The sequence below is a fragment of the Sceloporus undulatus genome, chromosome 7 (genome assembly GCF_019175285.1).
Source record: "Sceloporus undulatus isolate JIND9_A2432 ecotype Alabama chromosome 7, SceUnd_v1.1, whole genome shotgun sequence".
In the NCBI taxonomy this organism is placed as follows: Eukaryota; Metazoa; Chordata; class Lepidosauria; order Squamata; family Phrynosomatidae; genus Sceloporus; species Sceloporus undulatus.
The window spans coordinates 38,927,008-38,943,723 of record NC_056528.1 but is presented as its reverse complement, the minus strand read 5'-3'; the positions used below and the strand labels follow the sequence as shown (position 1 = coordinate 38,943,723).

Here is a 16,716-nt window from a genome sequence, read left to right as displayed (position 1 = left end):
CCTGTCTCATCATACACTGCACTAAGCAGTCCTGCTGCAGATCAAAATTAAATAGTAAAGTGTACTTTAGGAGATTATCACACCAGCAAAAAAGATGGAAGCATAGCAGTATACTCCTGACAATATCGCACTATAACATGAAGATAATCACACAACATCACATGACGTCATGCTTATCCTGTGAATAAAGAGGAATTATAGTGCCACTTTTTATTCACTGGGATTTTTCATGAATAAATAGTGGCACTAGAATTCCTCCTTAATCAGGATAATCAGGTGAACATTGTGGAATAATCACAATGTCATGTGACAATCTTTGTATTATCATGCTAAATTGATGGGAGTATGCCACTATGCTCCTGTCTTTTTTGTCAGTGTGATAATCCCCTTAGTTTAGCCATTAATTTCGTGTTTCTGTCATTTTATTCCAACTGGGTGGACAATGGGTCTTCTTCTTGTTGTGAAAGTGTAGGAAAGCATTAAAATTTTTAAAACATGGGTGTTCTCCCTACAATGCAGATTAAAATGACATAGGTTATTCTGCCACCCAGACTAGTCCCTCCATTATATAGAGAGGAGCAACCTCATCCAAATAGACATGAGATTATTGGACTTTGTGTACAACCATGAGTACCATTGATTGTACAATCTTCTTAGTTGCTGTGGGCCTTCAAGACATTTCTGACTTATGGTGACCTTAAGGTGAGCCTATCATGGGGTTTCTATGCCAAGATTTGTTCAGAAGGGGTTTCCCTTTGCCTACCTCTAAGGCTGGGATAATATGACATAGCCTAGGTCATCCAGTGGATTTCCATGTCTGGGCAGGGATTCAAACTTTGCTCTCCAGAGCCCTAGTCCAGCACTCATAGAATCATAGAATCATAGAGCTGGAAGACACCACTAGGGTCATCCAGTCCAACCCCCTGCCATGCAGGAACTCTCCGAGGGAGTGTGTTCTACTGTCGAACAGCCCTTACTGTCAGGAAGTTCCTCCTAATGTTGAGCTGGAATCTCTTTTCCTGTAGCTTGCATCCATTGTTCCAGGTCCTATTCTCTGGAGCAGCAGAAAACAAGCTTGCTCATACCACTCATACCACTACATTTCATAATCCCCTTGCTCCTCACCAAAAATAAAAACAATAACCATTGTCTGGACACAAGGAGGAGGCATCAACAGATTTGGGGAGACAATCGGCAACAGACAATTGGCAAGGTCTCTAAAAGTACTCTTTTTGAAAAGCCCTAAAGGTGGGAGGGGAGAAACTCCAAACTTTTTAAAGAAGGCTAACCATGTTTATTGGCCACAGGAAGCTAACTAAGGCTGTATCTACACTACATAATCATATAGCAGTTTCATATTACTTTCCCTCTTGGATATTGTTCAACAGAATCCTGGGATTTGTAATTTGGAGGAATATCTAGAATTCTATTCCAGAGAACTCTGTTGAGTTCTCCTGAGCTACAGCACTAGAACTATCTATTAGATAATATCAAGTCTCTCCCCAAATGACAAATTCCAGGATTTCATAGGATGGAGCCATAACTGCTGTCACTGTGTAACACAGATATATGCTCAATGCTGGGCAATAAAAAAAGACAACTGGTTAGGAGGTGGGATGAAATGGCATATTCTGGAGGACAGCAATAAAAAAAACCTCTCCACATTGCAATATTTTGTTGCAGTTCTCTTTTCTTCATTTCTAGCGCATAGTTCTAGACACTCTGCTTTCTCATCCTCACCATGGTGTACACATGTGCCACGTGCAAGAGGTCTGTGCATCCCTGAGCATCTCCAAAGGATCGGATCCCTAAGCAGTTGGAAGGGTGAAGCTGCTTCATGAGAAAGTTGCAGCAAACTTCAATGACTTGTGAAAGCTGGAGGAGACAAGCTGCAGCCAGTAAGCTTTCAATGGTATCTTCTTTCAGTTCTAAGATACCTGTGTTTAAATTAAAAATAACATATATAGACGTAAAGAAATTATTATTTTTATGGGGGAGACATTAACAGATCACATTGTGTTATCTGGTACAAATAGGCAACCTTGTTATACTAAGACTAACTCTTTGAAATTCTCCTTCTCCTCTTCCATTGTCTCAATGAAAACTGCCTTCCCTTAAAACTGTTATTAGGCTGCAAAGAAAAACATTCTTCAACACTAATAGCAACTTCCTTCAACCAAAGTAATAGCAGCTCTGGGGTGTATATGTATTTATTAGGACAACACTGGGGTAAACATGCCCACACGGTATACCATGGTTCCAGTAAATATTCACTATCCCATCATTTTCTGTGAACATTGAGAAGGAAAGAGAGATTGTAGCACCTTTTACACTAACTGGGGCTGCATTTGCCACAACAAACTACAATTCCCAGAATCCCATAGCTCTGAGCCATGGCAGTTAAGGTGGTGTCAAACTAGATTATTTTTGCAGTGTAAATGAAGCCTGGGAGAAAGATGTTTGTAGCCATTAGCTTTCATAGATGGAAGAGTTTATCACACAAGCCCGCCTTTACAGTGATCACACATGCTCATTTGGGAGCATGTCTCTTCAATAGTGCAACTAGCTCCTTGCGTTCTCTTCCGCATGCCTCCCTAACCCTGCCTTCCTGCCCTATGTCCTACCCAGTGTGCCTATTGGTGATTTTTTTTAACACAGTTCCAGAGGTATGCTAATATGATGTTAAAAGGAAGAAAAAAAGAAAATTTTAAAAAAGTTTTAATAAAGGAAAACAACCTTCTTGGGAATAGCGAAGAGGAGAGGGACAGGAGGAGAGAAGGAGACACTGTCACCATGTTGACTGCCCAATACCAGAACTGTAGTGCAAGGAACTTACTACAGTGGTACCTCGGGATACGAAATACCCAGGTTACGAAATTTTCGGGATACGAAAAAATCCCATAGGGAATTATTGTTCCGGGTTACGAATGTTTTTTCGGGTTACGAAAAAACTTTTGGTGCTTTTTTTGGCTTTTTCGCACGGAATCGCGGCTTTTCCCCATTAGCGCCTATGGCAATTCGGCTTACGAAGGCTTTTCGGGTTACGAAAGCGGCCGCGGAACGAATTACTTTCGTAACCCGAGGCACCACTGTATATCTGAGGACTAATGCTACAGTGGCACATTTGGGAGTCTGTTGACAGGTTTTCCCTATCAATGACAAGGTGCACTCTAACAGCAATTGGGGGGGGGGGCAAGGCAACAACAAGACAGAGATGGTGTTGTGTGATAAATATCACCAAAGGTGCTATTTTTCAACTTAAATAGTAGTTTCAAAAGCCACATGTAATAAAGTCCTGGGTCTGCATCATCAAATGTATCTGATAAAGTAGACTCAGGGCCTGAACAGACAGGCCAAAATAAAGCTGCTTCGGGTCAATTTGGGGGTATGCTGTTTAATGACACGCGCATCTTAAGAGGCCAGAAGCTGCGCCAAAGCTGCACTCTAGTCCTTAGGACTGGAGCATGGCTTTAGCACAACTTCCAGCCTCTTAGGGTGCATGCAGCATTTAAATAGCATACCTCCAAAGTAATCCAAAGCAGCTTTATTTTGGCTTGTCCGTTCAGGCCCCCAGTCTATGAAAGCTTACGCTACAAATTTCTTCCTCTGGGTTAGGCTCAAAGGTGCTAAAAGATCCCTCTGCATACTGATCCACAGCTATGAGACAGAGATGATACAGAAATAGGTCAATATGGATGTTACATTTCTATCCCATCTTTTCTCCAATGAGATAAAATTGGCTTACAAAGCTGTCCTTACAACAATCCACGAGGTAAGTTTGAAAAAAAAAAATACTAGCTCATAACCATCCAGTGAATTTCATGGCTCTGTGGGGACTTGCATCGACATCTCCCAAGTTTTAATGCAATCACTACAAGCCAATGAAAAGCACAATACAACTATAAGTAGTATGTTTAGTGTCACACCCCACTTGGTTCTGAATATCACCTCCTTCAAATCTCTGCCTGTAGATCTTTAATGAAATAGATGTTAAAGGTCAGTGCTGTGATCCAAACCATACCCTAGAATGCCATCTGCATAAAGAAGGAGACATAATTTTACCTGTGTAGGCATAACGCACAAGGTCTTTCAGTGCATCAGGATCCACACCTTCCATTTTTATTTCTTCTTGTTTTGCCTCACGGACATCATTGGTAAACATTGCAGCAAAATAGTCAGAGGCAGCACTCAAAACTAACCTAGGAAGAGATGGATTTTGTGAGCATCTACATCAGTAGCATCTACATCCTAATACTGAGGAAAGCATTAGCCTTATTGTGTTTCTTGTCTCATTTGTTTTGTTTTTAAAATGGTGCATTGTGCACATGGAATAACATTTCTTTGGTCTATGATTGGAATTGTATGCAGTCATGAGAAAAGAGTGATTAAGTAATTTAATATTCTTCCAGAGAGCTGTTTTGCTTCACTGGCAACATGAAATCTTTCTTACCAGTTCAACCTTCCTATTTTGAGTAGGCAGTGCAAATATATTTTTGAAACAGATGACTGGTAGGATCAGATGGAAAAAAAATTCAACTCATTTTTGCATAGGAATTTTCCAACACCCACAAATTTCTTCATAAAGTAAATGCAAAGCATTTGAGAATAGCAAAGGCGAAATCAAAATTTCATCCATCCTGGCCGAGGACTTTGAATGCTTACGTCTTAAGAGTCTGGAATTGAATTTCTGTTCATAAACCATGTTATTTTGTGGTGCTGAATTAGTTTGCCGCCTCTTTTTTTTATACAAAGCTCCTCACCTTTTACGAGCTATAGCTAAATTAGGTTAGTGCAAATTGGTGGAAATTTTGTTCCATTTGTTTTATAAATAATTTAACAAGAACGTACAAAGTACAAAGCAGTGAGATGGAAAATAGTTTAAAAAACCACATCATGGTCTTGCAACAATAGCACTGGTTTCCAGTTTATTTATTATTATTATTATTGAATTAATTTTTATTTCCATTTTTTTAGTCCTAGAAAATCATGAGAAAATAGACTGAGACAGGAGGTGGATCATTATGCATATTTTTTTTAAAATCCCAATATGTACAGTTACAGCCACCCGCCAAATCCCAGGTTCTTTAGTCAGTTTGGATGAGCCCTTATTTCCATGCTATCCATGGCAGGTAATATGCTTTATGTGCTTTAAAAACCACATTTCATGTTCTTGCAAGAACCACACTGGTTTTCAATTTGTTTCTGAGCAAAATTGAAGATGCTGACTTTGACCTACAAAGCTCTAAATGACTTGGGCCAGGATTTGTGAAAGACTGCATCCTCCCACAGGGTTTTTTTTTTTGGGGGGGGGGGAAACACTATGTAACTGGTCAAAAAAGCACTTACCTGTGAGCAGGAATCTTGTGGTCTCCAGCAATGAGGAGAACATCACAGAGTTGTTTCTGCTGAAGATAATTCTCCATCTTGCGGAACGTTTGCTCTGCATGATTTGCAGAATGGAAATATTCATCAGATCCATTGTTATTCACTTCTGTAGGAGGGCAGCAGCTGCTTATTGATAGCCTGTGGGAGATGAAATGAGTTCACTTGCATGATAAGAACCAGTCTATGGAAATGACAAAGTGCCCAAAAAGTCTGAGAATAAAGAAAGCAAATGAATGAAATTCAACGAGAACTAATGCAGGGGTTGGTGTGGAGGCAGTGTTTGCTTGCTTGTTTCTATGTTGGATCACACTTCTGGGATTTCTGCCAAATGATGCTTCATTCCTGTCTTTAGAATTTAACATGTGCACAATATAGTGGGGTTTTAAAAATGAATTAAAAAGCTTTATCAAGCTGAGATGTCATGAAATTAGGCCAAGAGTTTAGTCAAGTATATCATCTAGGAGACTGCAGTCTCCGGGTTTGTGTAATGATCATCACTTTTCAGTGATGTGAAGGTGTTGTGCTTGTACCACCATCTCCAATCGTGATACCTGGCTATGCAAAAATTATCAACTTGGAAGACACCAGTGCATTCTTCATCATATTTTAAAACCCTTTTGAAGCTTTCAATCTCAAATTTGCCAGACCACATGCTGGTTCTCAGCAGTTTAAATAATGTCACCATCCCATTCCCCTGTACCAGGTTTGAAGCAGCCATAGACTAAATAGACTTTCCCAATCCTAACATGCTTCCTCATTTATGTTTCTTCGGTTATGAAATTTCCGTGTGCTGGGTCAGGACTAATCCTAAGAGGAAAATCAATCCAGAGTGCAGTAAAGAAATCATCATATGTACACAGCCAGAAGGATTTGCTTTAGTTGGCTAAGAAAGCATGACTACCATTTCCATTTCCTTTCCTATTTTCAGTCAAAATGAGTTATCTTCAGTGCCAGCATTGCAATGCCCTGTACATTTCAAGCCAAGCCGCCAACTAGGCTGCTGCATTAAAAGATAAATATGGGCAACAGAGCTCAAAAACTGGAACTATTAGGCAAATAACTTTACAAATTACTGGCATTGCATTTCAGGCAGAAGATGACAGTGTACCAGTAGCAGAATTCATCCAGAAGACAGAAATGTCTCAGGAGTGACCGCCATAATCCAGTTTGGTGCGATTATTTTTAAAAATTGAGTCAAAATGACTCTGTTCCATCTGGTGAGTTTTTTGTGGGTTTTTTTTTTTCCTGATGGTTTGCTATGTTCTTGTCCTGTGGCAAAACTTTTCAAAATGATTATTGGCTTGCTTTACTTGGAGAATCATGACAAGCTGATCTGTTTCTGGACCACTTTGTATTCTCATGTTCTCATTTTTGTGCCCAAAACTGCTGCCTCCCTTCTGTTCACTGATTCATCTTTTCTCTATTCCAATGAATGTGCCAGTCTACACATGTCTATTCAGAGGTAAGCCTTCTTGCTTGCAATGGGACTTATTTTTTTAAAGTAAAATAAATAAATAAATTGTGTTACAAATGGAAAATAATTTTGCAGAGTTTGATGTTCTCAGTGAAAGTAGTCTTTTGATATCTCCTGAGACTTTTTGTAAGAAGACATGCATCTTTCCAAGAAAATTTGCACATTTCCAAGGCATGTGAGGCATTTCAGAGGAATGAACTGAGTAGAAATCAATGTGCACTTTATCAAATGCAAATAAAAATACACACAATCATATTTGTATCAAGGGGGAAATGCATGCATTAGGGACAATGTGTAAATGAATATGCACAGCAGGAAAAATGCATTAACATGTGCATAACATTTCATGCAAAAAAGAACCAAAATATTAAAAATAGAAGAACACACAACTACAAGTAAAAACCTCAGCAGAATTAATTCATCAGTTGAATCGAATCAGACTGTTACATTAGGGGCTGTGCAGACAGCCCCAAAAGGGCAGCCTCCAGACCAGGACCACAGCAACCACATGCCACAGCCCCATTCTGGCCTTTCCAGGGCGCAATAGCCATGGCTTTGCAGCACTCCTTTGGTGCTTTGTCATTCAAATGCAGTGTGTCATGCAGTGCAGAGCGTGGTGTCATGCCACCTAGGGGCAGAGCTGGGGTGTGCGTCATGTGTACGCTACTAGTCTTTAAGGTTGGTCTGCACAGGGCCATAATGGGATGTTAAGAGCCAGCAATAAAACTTAATATAAAAGTAAAACAAACATTAAGTCCTGGATGCCCACCAGAAGAAGATGCTATCAACCTAGCATCAAGCTTTTATTAATGGTGAGGATTTCCCTTGAGAGAGAATTCCACAGCCAAACGAGCAGCACTACAGCCAAAGTTTTCCTCTTCACATGATTGTGAGCATAGCACCCAGAGAAGACAATCTGAAAATCTTAAATCTTCATGCTGGAAAACAATAACTTACTCCAAGGTAATGTGTATCAGACTGCAATCTTTGGTCCTCACAAATCTTTCTCTAAGTCTGCATCTACACTGCAGAAATGATGCAGTTTGACACCGAACTGCCATGGCTCAATGCTATGAAATTCTGAGATTTCTAGTTTAGTCTTCTCTGTCAGAGAGCTCTAGTGCTACAACAAACTACAAATCCCAGGATTCTACAGGATGGAGCCATGACAGTTAAGGCAGTGTCAAACAGCATTAGTTTTGCAGGGTGGCAGCAGTCTGAGAGTGTGTACAGACCAGGCATTAAGGTCGGCCTGGGGGCGGAGTTGGTGTGTGGTGTCTACACTACACACTCCCCAACTCCCCTCTCAGGCCAGCGTGATGCTCCCCGCTGCACCACATGGTGAATGGTGTCACAGCACTCCTCTGGTGCTGCATCTAGATGACGCAGTGCCAAAGGAGCACTGAAAAGCCGCAACACCAGGAGCTATGGCACTCTTTCTGCAGCTCAGAAAGGAGTCGCTTTTTGTGGCTCCTTTTTGCACCATGGAAAGGCAAGATCAGGGCTGTGGCATGTGGTTGCTGGCGTCAAGGACAGTTCAAATATATTAAAGGGGTATTTAACTTACAGGAAACTGGTGAAATAAGGATATTTACATTTATAAAAAATATAGTGTATCACTAATGTTGTTCACCAGCTGTAGATAAAAACAAATTGTGCCTCCTTTCTGGAAGACTGTTTAAAAAAAAAAGACCCAAAAAACATTTCTGATGCTGGTGAAAATGTCCTCTGTGGGAGATATTGATGTGTCTCCAATATAATGGGAAACTCATGCAACATTAATAGAAAGCAGTATGATGTTAGGTCTGGAGAACCATTTTCATTTTTCATCAGTCAGTTATTTTTATGAGTTTGGGATTTAAATGAGTCAATTTTTGCCTCTGCTAGCTCTCATGTTGCATTGTTCAGAAAACAGGAAACCTGTTTGTATTTATGAAGCAAGAGAAATACCAAGAGACCTACAGAGAAGAGGGAAAGCATGCTGCTTTGTGCCGGGTAGTTCTTTAGCTATCACTGCAATCCAAGGATAATACATGCCCTCTTTGCTATTACACACACACAAGAAAATGTTAAACCTCCAAACTGTTAAGACATATCCAGCCTTTATTAGAAAGTCATGAAACATTAAAATCCATTGTTGGATTTCTCACCAGCTTCCTGTATGCTAACAATAACATTTATTTCTCATGGAAATAGTATTGGGCAAATGCTACTTGCTTTTGAACCCTGTGACATGCATACAATCCTATTTTGTTCTTATTTGTAATAAATATATGCTATATTTTTTTTATTAGAACTTGATTTCGTACAATCTTCAAAAGAAACATACACATATATATATATATATATATATGTATTTGTGTATATATATATATACATAAATAGGGCAAACAAATGCGAATTACAATTTACAGATTACAGAGACGCTATTCGCTAGCATTCTATTGTAATAAAGTCCCTTGTATATATTCAGATTTTGTCAAGCAAAAGGGTCTTTACACTTTCTTAATTTCATCTGAGTAACTTATAAAAACCTAGAACAACTCTGAATTGATTCCCCATATATCATTCCAATGGATCACAACCGGACGCCAATTCTTTTCATGAAAAGTGATATTTCTGTTTTTAATTTCGTGTGAGAGTTTATCCATTTTTTTCATTTCATGAGTTCTTTGTAGCCAATTCTCAAAGTTAGGAGAGTCAAATCTTTTCCAGTTTGCTGCTATTTCTAATCTTGCAGCCGTAATTAGGTAAAGCAGTATTCTCCATATTTCATTTTCCTTTGGGATTTTCATGGCCGACGTCATGTTCAATAGGTAAATCTCGGGCACTTTATTGAACTTAATCTTGAATATATATATATATATGCTATATTTTTAAAGCTCTTCTCAAAATGCATAAATAGCTAGATTACTACTTAAGTGCACATTTTCCTCTAAAAACATTATTTAAGTGTGTTTTGATTCCCAAGATATGTATTTAGAATGTGAATTCTGAACTATTAAAACAGCATTTTAGAAAATGAAGTAGAATCTGCATTCAAGGCTCTTGGGAGAAATAAATCACCAGGACCAGATGGCATGCTACCAGAGCTGCTTCAGGCTACAGAAACAGAGCCTACTCTAGTTCAAATGAAAATCTGTCAACAAATACGATAAACAATAGTCACAGATTGGAAACACTCAATAGACATTCCTGTCGCCAAGAAAGGGGGCACCAATGGTTGTGGTAACAATAGGGCCCTTGCATTACTATCCCATGCAAGTAAAGTGATGTTCAAAATTCTACAGCAAAGAACTCTTATCATATATGGAATAAGAAATGTGAGATATTTGAGCTGAGTTCAGGAAAGGAAGAGGCATAAGAAATCATATTGCAAACATATGTTGGATATTGGAGTGCACCAAAGATTTTCAGAAGAAACACAGCTTGGGCTTTATAGATTAAAGCAAAACCTATTATTTATGTAGATCAAGAAAAACTTTGGATCACTCTTGAAGAAATGAATGTGTCACAATATTTGATTGTCCTGAAATATAAACTGTCCTTCAGGACAGAATCCAAATAAACTGAATGGTTTCCAAATGGCAAGAGGGTCAGGCAAGGCTGCATTTTATTAGTGTTTTATCAGTTAGATGACAAAATTTATTAGTTTTATCAGTGTTTAACTTGTACACTGAACATATAATCTGTAAAGACAGATTAGACTCAGAGGACGGAAACATGAGAACATGAACAATAGGCAGATGACACCATATTCCTAGCAGAAAATAGCAAAGACTAGTGAAGAAAGTCAAGGAAGAAGTGCAAAGGTAGGGTTGCATTGAACATTAAGAAAGCAAAAATAATGACCACAGATGATATGCATAACATTAAAGGAGACAATGAAGACATTGAAATAGTCTGAGATTTCCTATATTTCCTATACAGTTAATCCAAATCAGGAGTGCAGTCAAGAAATCAGAAGATTAGGGCTTTACCTACAAAGTAGAATTCATACAGTTTGACATCGCTTTAACTGCCATGGCTCAATGCTATGGAATTCTGGGATATGTAGTTTTGCCAGTGATTTAGCCTTCTCTGTCAGAGAGCTCTAGTGACACAATAAACTATAAATCACAGGGTTCCATGGGATGGAGCCATGACAGTAAAGCAGTGTGATGTTGCATTAAATCTACAATGTGACAGCAGCCTAGGAATGGGAAGGCCAGCTATGAAGGAACTAGTCAAGTTCTGCTCTGGTGCCACAACAAGCTACAGTTCCCAGAATTCCATAGCATTGAGCCATGGCAGTTAAAGCAGTATCAAACTGGATTATTTCAGCAGTGTAGATGCAGCCAGATTTAAGCTCTTGTTTTGTTTTGACCCTGGATGACAAATTTTGAGAACGTCCCTGTAAGACAGCTCTTCTGAAATATTTGAAATCATTTGGTTGCTGTGACCTAATAAAGAATATTCTCATTATGCACCCAAAGCTCCCACAAGATGCACTTTCACATATGTGACAATACATTAAAACATGAACATTGCTCTTGCAATACTAATAACCTGTTCAGCTTGTCAAGTAGATAGCCAATTATGGCTTGATTAGTTGTCCAGCTCCAGCGGCTACAAAATGCAGATGAATTACTCTAACAGGGGATTGACTCCACAAATCCTGAAGAGGAAGAGCTGGCGCCTGTGGATCTGATTTATTTGCAGCAGTCATGTGCTGCTAGCCTAATTTGCTAGATTCAGTAATTGTTCACCCAGCTGCTCTATAATAATTGCTTTTGCAATTAATCTTATTTACTTTGCAATTGCTTATACATTTTAATATCTGTTTTAGGTAAGACTGATGGTAGTAGAAATGACTTGCTGAACACATGACATTATGAGGACTAGAATAATGACAAGAAAATAAATTTTCAAACTCACTTGCATGTTCCCCTTTCCTCTTCTGCAAATATACTTCTTAGGAGACACATATGGGATTGCACTGTGGTGTAGTAGCTTGAGCACTGAACTACGAATTTGAAGATCAGGGTTCAAATCCCCATTGGGTGACTTTAGGCAAGCCACACTCTCTCAGCCTCAGAGGATGGCAATGGCAACCCCCCTTTGAAGAAACTTGCCAAGAAAACCCTGTGATAAGTTTGCCTTAGGGCTGTCATAAGTCAGAAACTACTTGAAGGCACAGCAACAACAACAACAAATTAAAATTTTAAAATGTAAAATTGGAAGTGTCTTCTAGCAAGTCATGGATCAGTCTAGTCCAGTATTGTCAACTGGGACAGGCAGTGGATCCCCAGACCTTCTGGCACAATTCCTTCCTAATCCTATCTGGAGATCCAAGATATTTCCTGGTGCCCCCCATCCAACTATTAGGCCAGGCTAACCATGCTTAGCAACAAAAATCAGATGGAGGGCACATCCAGAATGAATGAAATGTCCTAGATTTTGTTCCTGCTCTTTCTGATTTTATACTGGGTTAAAATAAACTGATGTGAAGGTCTGGTATAAAAAGACTCTGATCATATCAGGAGCTGACAGAAAATATTCTAGGATAAAGAAAATGTGTGTGGATCCCAAAATAAAATAAGAAAGAACAGGAAGAAAAAAGACTTTCTGGTCTGTTTAATCAGTTAGGATTATTATTATTATTATTATTATTATTATTATTATTATTAATAGAGCTCTGTAGATTTGCACAGCGCTGTACATAAAAACAATAAATATAAAAGAGTAAACCTGCCTATGGCGTACAATCTAAGAAATAATAGAATAATACATATAAAATACATAGCAATACAGGAAATGGTTCAATATAACAGGCAACAAAAAAGAACATCAAATAGCAAGTGACAAGCATGCATTGCCTGGGAATGCTTTTGAAGCTCGTTAAAGAAGTGATGGCCCTTGTGTCTCGTGGGGGAAGAAGGTTCCAGGAGTGAGGGGCAGCAAGTGTACTTATTTATTGTTGCATTGGAAAATGGGGTACATTTTGATAGCCATGAAATATCTTGCAATATTTCAGTGATCATCTATATTTTTCCCACTCAGTTAAATTTCTATCTCTATCATTCTATAAAAGGCGGCTGCCTGAATCCCCCGGGCTGGCCGCGTTGCTGCTGGGGGCCAGGCGCCGCAAGCCTTGGCGTGCCCCAGCATGCTTTGCTGGGGCACGCTGGCTTCTAATTGGCCGGCCGGAGGGGAGGAGGGACTTCCGCCTTCTGCGGGGATGCTCTGGGAGTCAGAGGCCCCTCTCTATGGATGCCCCGGTCCTCCAAGGCAGCCAATTGGCTGGCTGCTCTTGGGGGCGGGGCGACTCCCCTCCTGGCCCCCACCTGCATACTTGGCCTATATAAAGGCCATGCGGCGTCCACGCAGCGCCATTCTAGCTCGACTCTCCCACCCTCCCTCCCTAGGGTGCGTGGTTGTTGTCACAACTTTGGGGTGGCAACAGAGGTTCTGGATCTGGTAGGCATGATCTATAAGGTTGCGTAGCACTGTATCGGGAGTCCCTATGGGACACGGGAGCGATGAGGGCATGCATTGTGGCCATTGCGGGGGCCATAACGTCACACCGCTTCCCGGTGACTAGGGGCTTGGTTTCAAATGCAATCAGCAGGTTGCATGGTTCCAAGGGGGCGTTAGATCATCTCCTAGCTCATCCCGATGCCTTGCTCTATATGACATGCCATTATCTTACAACGGCAGGTTGTATGATGATCCAGACCTCATGCTTTTGGCCAACCCTACCTTTGGTTGCTGGTTTTGCGTAAATAAAGTTGTGGCCTTTCCTCCACATGTGGCTTTTGTTATTATTGTGGTGCGGCCCTCACGGGCAATGACTAACCCTCCAAATAGGTACTATTGAAATATTAAAAACTAAATATGTAAGGATGTAAGATGGACCCAGCTCAGGGTCATTACTTATCAAGTCCAGGCCAGGTATGCATTACCTGAAGCAAAGGAAAATAGGTTACTTTCAGATGATCTGGGAGAAAACTATCAAAGAGGAATAGAAACAAATGACCAGTACTGGTAGGGAGGAAGTTAGAAAAGCTAAAGTTCAGAATGAGTTCAGGCTTTCTAGAGATATTATAAATCATTAAAGCGGGGAGCAAGAGGAAGAACAACAGTAAGGCTCCTTTGTGAAGAAGATGGTACTAGGGGACATAGAGAACACAAAATTCCTTGTTTTATTCTTCTTCCAAAAGGAAAATAGAATTCAACCTGACAAAAACAGAACAAAGATACATCAATCTGCCATGCAAAATAGGTAAATAAAATCTAGTACAGGCACATCTAACTACTCCAAACAAATCCAGGTCTCCAGTGTGGATGTTAGAGTTAACTTAGGGGGTACAAGGCAAGGACCTCTTCAGTTTTATCATCCGATGTATTGTTGCCATTTTCCAGAATCTGCACATGAGGCAACTACTTCATTCTGCCTAATGCTAACACCACCTTGGTCCACAATCCTGCTTCCCACAGCAGTCATCCAGATACCTTAGGGAAGCTCTCGAGAAATGCTTGAAAGCAATATTCCTTTCTTAATTCCTTTGCATTTAGTGTAGTGGTTTCCAATTCCCAGATTTTGTTGGACTTCGGATCCCAGAATCCCTGACCATTGGCTGTGGTGACAGAAGCCTCTGAGAGTTTGTCTAGTAACATCAGAGACCCAGGTTTGGAGGCTACTGTGTAGTTTGAAACTATCTCTCAATATGAAAGTTCAGTATAGTAGCTGTTGACAGAATTGTTTCCTGTTAAATATCACCTAAATTAATGGCCATCATAGTGTCTTAAGGGAATTAATTCCATTAATTTGTTTATTGACTGAAGAAGTATTTTGATCTGTCTTGAAGTGACTGCCAATCAATTTCATTCAGTATCCTTGTGTCCCAGTACAGTAGGTCAACCACATCGCTGCATTTAGGGATGTAGGACCACCATGAAAGTAGGAAAAAATGCAAATAAAAAACGTATCTTTTTTTTTTTTACTTGAGAGAACTCTTCTCTAGGAATCTCTAGGTCCTGCAACATAATGTCTGGTGAAAGTTGGCCATAGACCTAGAGGATCTAGCGATTCCTAGACAGATCATATTAATCAAGTCTGTAAATAATCAAATCCAGACAAGTCAAAGGCACAGATGTAGAGGGCCGACTGTATTATGACAAAGAAAAAGACAATCTTTTCTCTATCAATTTCCTATGAGCCAAAGAGATCAATAATTTTGGAAGGAAAGATCGTCTTTAATGTTTTACATTACATTGCATATGGCTACCCCATTCTTGTTGTTAACTGCTGTTGAGTCAGCTTCAACTCATAGTGATGCTATGAATGAGAAACTGTTAGCCATAGTGCATTTCTCTAAATTTTGTTGTGTATGGCATTCCACATGACCTCAGATGGACCCCACCAGGCTGTCTGCCATTATCTCCAAAGTGGCAGGACACGTACGGATAGCCATCTGTGATTTTGATTTCCCTACAGTGCCCAAGGATATCTGGTGTGATGCTGTTCTGGAACATTGCAAAATAAGTAAAGGGGCAAATGACTACTTAGATTCAACCTCTGCCATCAAAGAAGCCAAAGACAGGGAGCAAGTCCCATTCCAGAAGTTGCTGGACTTCATTTCTCAGTATTTTGTGACCAAAGGCTATGCTGGCTGGCACTAATGGGCATTGTGGTCCAGACAGCATCAGTGCAACATTATGTGCTCTTTTAAGCAGAACAGCAAATGCCTTTTTGCATCAACCCAGATAAAGGTGCACAGTGTCCAAAGCCAAAGAAGTTGAGTATACGAAGAAATAAATCCCAAATCACTTGTCCTTCCTGACAATAAAAATACAATACAATAACAATTTGATGCCCTTTGGAGATGCATGGAATGTGCTGCCTGAGGCAGTTGCCTCACTCTGTTTTATAGAAGGGCCAATCCTGACTCCTGGAGGGCCACAAGTTCTGCAATGCTAAAGTAAGCCCACTGAAAGAAAAGCAGGCAGGCAAGTAGGCCGCCAAAGGACTTACTGATGTAGAGGGAAACCATCCCAGAGCACTCTGCTGTAGATGGCCAAATGCCAGGTGTATTACTGAGCCAGACACTCTCCACATGCAATTGTGTAGCATTCCCAGCTGAGGCCTCTTAATGGGAACCTGTCCTGAGTAGAACAAAGCCCAAGAAAACAATTGCTGTGGACACTAATAATTGAGCACCTGCGAGCTAGTGAAGGTTCAGTTAACGGATGCTGGGAGCATGTGTGACATGGTGCTCTGCTCTCAAGCAATGTGCTATTTCACATCATCTGTCAGAAAGGACTGCCATAATTAGAAACGGTCGTTTCCCTAGAAACAACATAATCGGGGAAGCAAGCCCGATGTCCCCATGATACCTTTCTAAGTGTTCTCCCAGTGATGCAGAAGATAGTTGGTATCAAAAGAGGATGACAAAATATATAGGGGAGTGAAGAGGGTAGTGGAAAAGGTTGTCAGCTGAACTAAGGGATGCAAGTGAGAAAGCAAAAAAGAGCTACATATTTTAATAAGAGAGCCAGTAGGATGTAATGTTTTAAGTGTTGGACTATGACTCTGGAGACCAGGGTTAGAATCCCTGCTCAGTCGTAGTAAACCACTGAGTGACTTTGGACAAGCCAAACTCAGAGAGGGCAATGGTGAACCCTCTCTGAATGAATCTTGCCAAGAAAACCCCCATGATAGGTTCACCTGAGGGCCACCATCAGTAGGAAATGACTTAAAAATGCACAACAACAAAAACAACAACATTCAGAAGGACATAGCAATAGCAAGCACATTTAGCAAGCATAATAATAATAATAATAATAATAATAATAATAATAATAATAATAATAAT

The 16,716-nt window shown here is 40.1% G+C and overlaps 1 protein-coding gene across 1 annotated transcript in view; it reads right to left on the bottom strand.

Moving 5' to 3' along the window:
* KLHL4 (kelch like family member 4) overlaps positions 1 to 16,716 on the bottom strand; it is a 55,787-nt gene that overhangs the window by 17,182 nt on the left and 21,889 nt on the right. The window contains exons 3-5 of the mRNA XM_042480446.1: positions 5,347 to 5,523; positions 4,063 to 4,199; positions 1,741 to 1,937 (exon numbers count right to left, since the gene is read on the bottom strand). Of these exons, the coding sequence (XP_042336380.1) occupies positions 1,741 to 1,937; positions 4,063 to 4,199; positions 5,347 to 5,523 (511 nt within the window). The remainder of the gene's footprint in view (positions 1 to 1,740; positions 1,938 to 4,062; positions 4,200 to 5,346; positions 5,524 to 16,716) is intronic.